Here is an 8,506-nt window from a genome sequence, read left to right as displayed (position 1 = left end):
CCTAGCAGGCTACAGTCCATGGGGTTGCAAAGTCGGACACGACTGAAGTGACTTAGCATGCATTCTAGATACACACCCTGTATCATCAGATTTTTTTTTTTTTTTTTTTTTGCTGGACTGAGATAGAGGAAGCAGAAGGGTATATTCTATGTGCCAAAACTGCCACATCATCACTTCTGCTGAATTTTGTTGGTCATCCTAAAATCAAACAGTAGGAACATTGGTTCCATCTCTTGATGGAATGACAATGACAAGGATGGAGATTTGAATTCATGCCTTTGCAGCGAATTTATCAATCTGCCTTCTGGCCAGTTAGTCACATCTTTCTTCTTTTTAAAAAATATTATTTATTTTAGTTGGCTTCTTCGGGTCTTAGTGGTAGCACTCAGGAGCTTTCACTGTGGTGCACGGACTCTCTAGTTTGCGGCACATGGGCTCAGTAGTTGTGGCACAAAGAGCTCAGTTTCTCCACAGCATGTGAAATCTTAGTTCCCTGACCAGGGATCAACCCCCGACAAAACTCCCCAACATCTCATCCAAATTATAGCATCAACCTCAAAGTTCAGGATCTTATGATTTGCAATACAGTGCAATATTTTTCATACAGTAGAATATCATTCAGCCTTAGAAAGGAAGAAAATTCTGATACGTGGTACAACACAGAAGAACCTAGAGGACATTTTGCTAAGGGAAATAAGCTGGTCACAAAAAGACTGCATAATTCCATTTATACAAGGAATCTAGACTGGTCAAATTCACAGGGATAGAAAGTAGTCAGATTCATAGGTGGGTGCCAGGGGCTGGGGAGAGGGGTGAATGGGGAGTTGTTTAATGGTTATAGTCACAGTTTTGCAAGATGTGAAAGTTCTGGAGATGGGCTTGCACAACAATGTCAATGTACTTAATGCTACTGAATTGTATACTTAGAAACAGTTAAGATGGTAAATTTTATGTTGCATGTATTAGAGCACAGTTTTTTAAAGCAAAAAGTTACAGCAGTTTAAATAAAACAAGACTAATTATACAACTATGATCTTACATCTATAATAAGAGATGAGTCAAGTAGGATAGGAAATTTCCAAGAGCCTCTTTTAACACACTAGTAACCACTGTGCAGTAGTCTCTTCCCCCCAAAAAATCTTGGATCTGAGGTTCGAAGGATACCATCTGGTTCCAGTCCCCCAAACTCTGGGATTAAAATAGGGAAAAGAAGCCATAATTTTTAGAAATATAGTGAGTTTTTATGCATTGTTGTTGTTCAGTCACTCAGTCGTGTCTGACTCTTTGAGACTCCATGGATAGCAGTATGCCAGGCATACTGTTAAATCCTATTGTTTCTATGCACAACAATAGCATTTAAGAACGTCAGGGTCATCTGCAAACTCTATCCTGCTTCAAATGATTAATGATGACACACATTCGTATTATGTAATACATCCATCTACTGCTGATATTGATGATCACCTGTGCCAACTTCTTTCCATTCTGGGGAACATGTTCCCTATTTATCATTGCTTTCCAGTGTTCAACTGGTTTTTGATACTCTCATTTTATTTCTCCAGAATTATTTGTTTTCTTACTCTTTTTTGAGAGGTTCTTAGGTGACATTTCTTGAGAATTCAGATAAATATGTGTGTGCTGAGGTTCCTTTGGTCTTTTTTTAATTGGAGTATAACTGTTTCACAATGTTGTGTTAGTTTCTATTGTACAACAAAGTGAATCAGCTATATGTATACGTATATCCCCTCCTTCTTGGACCTCCTCCCACCCCTCACCCCCCACCATCCTTCTAGGTCATCACAGAGCACCGAGCTGAGCTCCCTATGCTACATCGCAGGTTCCCACTATTTTACACATGGTGTATATACATCAGTCCTAATCTGCATTTCAACCCCCCTCCCATCCCTGTCCACATGTCCATTTTCCACCCCTATGTCTCTTCTCCTGCCCTGCAAGTAGGTTCATCTGTGCCATTTTTCTAGATTCCACATATATGCATCAATATACAATATTTTTGCCTTTCTGACTTACTTCACTCTGTTTGACAGACTCTAGGTCCATCCACATCTCCACAAATGACCCAATCTTGTTCCTTTTTATGGCTGAGTAATATTCTATTGTGTATATGCACGACATCTTTATCCATTCATCTGTTAACGGACATTTAGGTTGCTTCCATGTCCTGTAAATAGGGCTGCAATGAATATTGGGGTAAATGTGTTTCTTTCCATCATGGTTTTCTCAGGATAAATGCCCAGTAGTGGGATTGCTGGGTCATATGGTAGTTCTATTTTTAGCTTTTTAAGGAACCTCCATACTTTTGTCCATATGGCTGCATCAATTTGCATTCCCATCAACAGTGCAAGAGGGTTCCCTTTTCTCCATACCCTCTCCAGCATTTATTGTTTGTAGAGGTTTTCTTTCCGACTGGTGTGAGGTAGTTTTGATTTGCATTTCTCTTTTCTAGAGAACCCTTCCAGTAGCTTATAGCAACTGATCTGATTAGCTCTTGGTCAGGATTCTGCTGGTTACCCAACCAGGTTACCATTATCCAACCTTCACATCCAGAGGGAGGAACCAAAGGAAATTCACTGATCTATATTTGCCTAAAGTTTGAAGCCAGAGCTCACATGTGACTTTTGGTTTCAGGAATCATTGCAATTGTGAAAGAAAGCCTGTATTTCCTTCGTGGTTTGGCCCCATTTTCCACTTCTTTCAGAACCTTTGCAGGCTCAGCCTCAGGCAGTCATAAAAGTCTGGGGAACTTTGAAATCACTCTACAATTTTTGTTTTTAGGTACTTCTATCATTTGAAGGGCATGGTCTTGCTTGTGGGGAAAAAGCAGAAGCCACAAAATGTTCTCAATACCTTTTGCAAAACAAAACAAAAAAAAAAAGGACCCACACCAAAAATTACAGGTAGCTTTTTAAAGTCTCTTTTCCCTCACTGGGCATTTCTGATAACTATCTTTCCACTGCCTTTGTAAAACCATGCCCGCTTCCCATATCCTAGTGGGACCCTGAACTCTGTCCATGAACGGAGAACAAACGGAAGGACCGGGGGGGTGTACAGAGCGCAACAGCAAACAAGGCTTTGGACTTAATGTGCCTTTTCTTTAGCAATCCATGGAGTGCCTCCTTACCCTCCTGCCTTCACCGGGACAGACACGGAACCATTTCAGCTTAGAAGGCCACCCACTTCTGGTTGGAGGTTTAGGTCATAACCTTCACTTGAAGATGCCAGAATGGCGCCCCTGACACTCTTCAAGCCCCATTTCCCCCAAGGTGGCTGTTGTGGAATAAGCTGTCCAGCAAAAAAAGGGGCAGCTCCACACTGTTCTCTGTCAAGAGTTTTAGGGCCATGAGTCCCGCTGGAATGGACAGGTGGGAAGGCTGGAAGCACTCTGTTTAGACTTTGACTTTACAGTACACTGGACAGAGACGTATGAAAGGAAATCTTTACAAAGATTTCAAATCTTTACAAAGATTACAAGGATTTCTTTACAAATCTTTACAAAATGAAATCTTTACAAAGACGTATGAAATGAAATCCCTTTACAAAGGGATGGGGTTTGGGTTCTGGAAATCAGTGGTCTGAGCACGGCCTACCCCTGAGTGTGAATTTCCTGCAGAGTTGAAAGCTCTTCTTAATATGAACAGATGTAAAATCGCGTTGTCTATTCTCCAAAAACGAAGACTCAGGATTTGGGGTCAGCGGGTTGCGGCGTTCAGAAGACTGAGGCGTGTTCCAGGGCTACGCCCCTGCGCACAGTGCGTGTCGCTGTCCCGCGCGCCCCCAACTCCGGACGGCGGGGGCGCGCACCGCCCCCAAACCAGGCACAGAGGGGCTGGGCGGAGCGAGGCTGGGCGGGGCGGAGCGAGGCTGGGCGGGGGCGGGGCGAGGCTGGACTGGGCGGGGCGGGGCGGGGCGCAGCGCGGCGGGGCGGGGCGAGGCGGGACAGAACGGGGCGAGGCGGGGCGGAACGAAGGTGAGGCGGGGCAGAGTGGGCGGGCGCGCCCGGAGGAGACGGCGAGCTGCGCTAGAGGGAGCTTCTCCTGCTACCGCCTTCGCCGCGCCCGCCCCCCGCGCTCGCGCCCTCCAGCGCCGCCTCCCAGCCCGCGCCGCCGAGATGGCGGAGGACAGCGAGTCCGCGGCCAGCCAACAGAGCCTGGAGCTGGACGACCAGGACACGTGCGGGATCGACGGGGACAATGAGGAAGAGACGGAGCACACCAAAGGGTAGGCGCGCCCGGGCTCCGCGCGGACGTCGGCTCCGGGGCGGCCGGGCCCCCGCGTGGCTTTCGCGCGGCTCCGGGGCGGCTGGAGGTCCGGGGGTGCGGCTCGCGAGGGGAGCTGGGCGGAGGGGGCGAGGCCGCGGGTGGGCGAAGGGGCGCCGGGACCAGCCACGCCGCTGTCACCCGCTGGCCTCGCGCGTCCGAGTCCCAGCCGGCGTGTGACTTGGTGGCACCGAGGGGAACGCAACGCCCTTCCCTTTGTGGCGGCCCGGCCGGTGGGAAGTGGTTCTCCTCTCTCCTCTCCTTGTCATCCTCCTCCGAAGTCCTCCCAGACCCTCCCACCCCTCCCCCAGCCGCCACCACCTCAGGGAGAACTAGCCTCCGATGGCGGGGAGCAGTTTGAGATTTGCCCTTACCGGCTTCCGCGGCTCTGGCGGGGGAGCTGCGGAAAGTTGTGCTGCCCTGGCTGCCTTGCCCCGCGCGGACCCGGGCAGGGGGCGCCGGGGGTCCGGCCGGGTTCCTGGGGTCGCTCAGGTCCGCCGCCGCCGAGCGACTCCGCATCTCTGGAGCGGTCCCGACCCAAATTTCAACTCAGTCTTGGGGGGTCGCTCCCGCCGACCCGACCAGATCCTGTTTGCTGTTTGATGTCCAAAGACACGCTTTTTAACACCTGATCGGGTTTCTTCTTCCTTTAACTGGCTCCCATTCTCCCCCGCTGCAGACTTAATTCATTCTCCTTTGGGGGGAAAAGATTGCTTCCGGTGAAGGGGGTATTGAAGTTCTGTTTTTATAGATAGGGGGGTCATTTTAAATCCCAGCTTGTGTTTACATTAATTACCCTTTTAACCAGTTGGATTCGAACTATGCTCTGGCGCCTAGCACTCATCCCTTTAGAAGTGAGATTTTGCAAACCATGGTGACTGGGGAAGAAGTGGGTCAGCTTAAAAACATGATAGGGAGGCCTTAGTCACAGATGGCTTATTTATTCAGTTCATGGAGAGGATTCTTTAAATGATTGATGATTTAAAGTGTGGAGTATTTACATTCTATTTAACGTCTGCTTGGAGATTTATTTAAGACAGGAACTTTGAGTTTTAAAGTGTTATAAAATATTAAAAAAGATCAAGAAAGGGAAAAGCTGACTAAATGTATCTTTCATTGGCATGAATATTTTTCAGTGGCAGCTGCAAGTACAGAATGTTAGAATTCTAGTCTGAATATTTTTTTTTAAGAGAGGAAAGGAAATTCTGCAGACATCTGAGCTCCAGTTCTGTTTATGCAGTGATAGAAATTTGTCTATGATAGATAGCTAAATATAGATATGTTATTGAAACAATGGCACTAGTGCCAGAAATGGGCACAGATGCAAATGTGCTGAGTTACACCCTAAACTTTAGCACCTGTCTTTCTAGCAAAATCCTTGACAGTCTGTCTTCTCCCCTGTATTGTCTGTTTGTTGTTCTTCATCCTTTTGAAGGTTTGATTATGTACTTTTTTGCTTATATAGTCAAGAATGTCACATGGTACAGAAAATTACTCACCTGTGTAGCGGGTGATGGGGAAGCTGCCCCCAGGAACCTTGCAGTTCCCACACTCACACCGAGAAGCATATCCATGGCTTCTTCCAAGGTTTTCAATTTAGTGCTTTGGCACATTAATTATACATTAGCACAGTTAGTCGAAATTAGAGCTGCTCAATGGACTGAAATATTTTACCCAAGAACAGATACCATGATTTAAGCTTCTAGAAGGAAGAAATTGTTGTAATGGGTTTATTGTAGTCTATTAAAATGTAAGGAGATCAGTAAAAATCCAAGTGGCTGTGCTAGTTGGACCACTTTTTTGGATTTGAATTCAGATGGCATGTGCCAAATATGGGGGAGTAATTGTGTTTTATTTGGCTAGGCTACTGATGGTATGGCTCAGTGGAAACCTAGATTTTTTTTTTCTTAAGTAGCTCAAGTTTATAAATGTTAAAATTTGAAAAACACTTCTTTTCTACACCTGGCCTCTTCATTCTACACCAGTTGAAATCAGGTGACAAATAATGAGGCTTTGAAGGAATGGATATTTTAAAGGTGAATGATCACTGTGAAGCCACTAGGGTCAGTGGCCTGGGTCAGTACACAGAGCAGTCATTCACTAAATAGTATACTTGTGGCCTGAAAGAATTAATTTACTCTACTGTTGAGTATAATGTATTTACTTACTGTCTTACACATATTAAAACTAGAGCCTCAGGAGAAACGTGTGCTCAGTCTTGTCCAGCTCTGTGCAACTTAATGGACTGTAGCCCACCAGGCTCCTCTGTCCATGGGATTTTCCAGGCAACGACACTGGAGTGGGGTGCCATGTCTTCCTTCAGGGGATGTCCCCAAACCAGGGATCGAACCTGTGACTCCTGCATCGCAGGTGGATTCTTTTAAATTAGCATTTAAGTTGGCAGCAGAACCAAATCTCTCTCTTTGCTTTACAAACACTGACTTTCAAAGTGCATATTTCCTGGACAAATTGATGTGTCTCATCCCCTTTTCACTCAGAGAACTTTCCTCTCATTATTCACTGTGGTGAATAGTTACCAAGAATATTTACGTAGGGAATAAAATAAGCATATATGACGATGTCTTTGTTGGCAGATAAGTGACTGAACTATCCCCTAGGGTAGATCTGAAATAGTTTTTGTATTTGAGGGTTATTCTCAGACATTTTAAATATATTATTTTTCTTGCAGAAATTAAAGATCTGGCATTTGGGAAAGTTTAAAATTTTTAAATTCTTTTAACAGAGACCCTAACCTCTCTCTTTTCTTGCCTCCAGTTTAAGGGGGGAATATTGGAAGCTACTCTGTGTACCGTGTCATTAGTTCTGATTTTGTTGTTGATCTTCTCTTTAGTCAACTGTAGGGTCTGTGGGAAGATGCAGAAAATTACTAGAATTCTCAATATATTTTTCTTATCATGGAAAACTTAAGGGATAATTCAAAACTGCTCTTTCTGAAATGTGATCTGTTATCCACGGCGCTAGTGGTAAAGAACTGGCTTGCCAACGCAGGAGACAGGAGAGACGCAGGTTTGATCCAGGGTCGGGAAGATCCCCTGGAAGAGGGCATGGCAAGCCACTCTAGTATTCTTGCCTGGAAAATCCCATGTACAGAGGAACCTGGTGGGCTGCAGTCCGTGGAGTAGCAAAGAGTTGGACACAATCAAAGAGACTCAACACACACATACATTAATATTGTAAATCTAAATGGAAAGGTGAGCTAACAACTTTTGCTCAAGCAACCTCCTGATTTGGGAAATAACATTTAAAATGATCAAAGATTTCCATCTGAAAGGATGCTATCACTCTGGGGCTCAGAACACACTTCTTGCAGGGCTTGGCCAAACTCTAGAAAGTCTCTAAGTATATTGGACACATGCTGTGCTATCTTCAAATTATTTATTAACCCAAGTGTACATGGTAGATATATACAAGTTAAAGTCAGTTACTAGGTTAACCCAGGGTTTGTAACCAAGTTCAAGAAAGAGATTGGTTGGTTGGTCTATGGTTACTCCCATTGAAACTATATTAATGACTTTTACTTATTGTAAGAGTAATATGCTTAATGAAAATACAAACAGTAAGATATATGGCGAAAGAAAGCCCCTTAGTCATCTTACTTCTTAGAGATACCACTATTAACCATGTAATTTATTCTTATATATATTTATATATATATACACACACGCACATATATTTACATAAGTAAGATCATACATTATATAGATGCTTTTGTTATTTTTTATTTTTCACGGACTCAGTCAGTGTTTCTATATTTATATGCACGTGTGCACAGTCATGTCTGGCTCTTTGGGACCCTGTGTACCGTAACCCACCAGGCTCCTACGTCTATGGGATTCACTCCAAGCAAGAATACTGGAGTGGGTTGCCATGCCCTCCTCCAGGGTATCTTCCTGACCCAGGGATCGAATCTGAGTACCCTGTGTCCCCTGCATCGGCAGGTGGATTCTTTACCACTGAGCCACCTGGGTACCCCTTTGTATATTTATATGTGTATGTAAATGTATATTTAACATAAATAGGATCATACTTTATATAGACTCATATTACCTTGTATTTTGCACTGGCTGTGAGTGTTGTATGCTAGACTGTTCTGCTATGATGAAAATATCTGATACAGAGATCACTGGCCACTTGAAATGGGACAGTGTGACTGAGGCACTGAATTTTAAATTTTATTCCATTTTAATTTGAAACTATTAGAATTTAAT

General features: G+C 44.5%; 1 protein-coding gene across 2 annotated transcripts in view; it reads left to right on the top strand.

The window, feature by feature from the left end:
• The first annotated feature begins 4,000 nt into the window (after positions 1 to 4,000).
• Positions 4,001 to 8,506, top strand: part of NMT2 (N-myristoyltransferase 2) — a 56,591-nt gene continuing 52,085 nt past the window's right edge. Inside the window, exon 1 of one of the 2 annotated variants that reach the window (XM_027976660.3) lies at positions 4,001 to 4,239. In XM_027976660.3, the coding sequence (XP_027832461.1) occupies positions 4,130 to 4,239 (110 nt within the window). In that variant the 5' untranslated portion in view covers positions 4,001 to 4,129. The remainder of the gene's footprint in view (positions 4,240 to 8,506) is intronic. The other variant, XM_042230582.1, reaches the window with a different exon arrangement.

This window comes from Ovis aries, chromosome 13 (genome assembly GCF_016772045.2).
Source record: "Ovis aries strain OAR_USU_Benz2616 breed Rambouillet chromosome 13, ARS-UI_Ramb_v3.0, whole genome shotgun sequence".
In the NCBI taxonomy this organism is placed as follows: Eukaryota; Metazoa; Chordata; class Mammalia; order Artiodactyla; family Bovidae; genus Ovis; species Ovis aries.
This window is presented reverse-complemented; position numbering and strand designations above follow the sequence as displayed.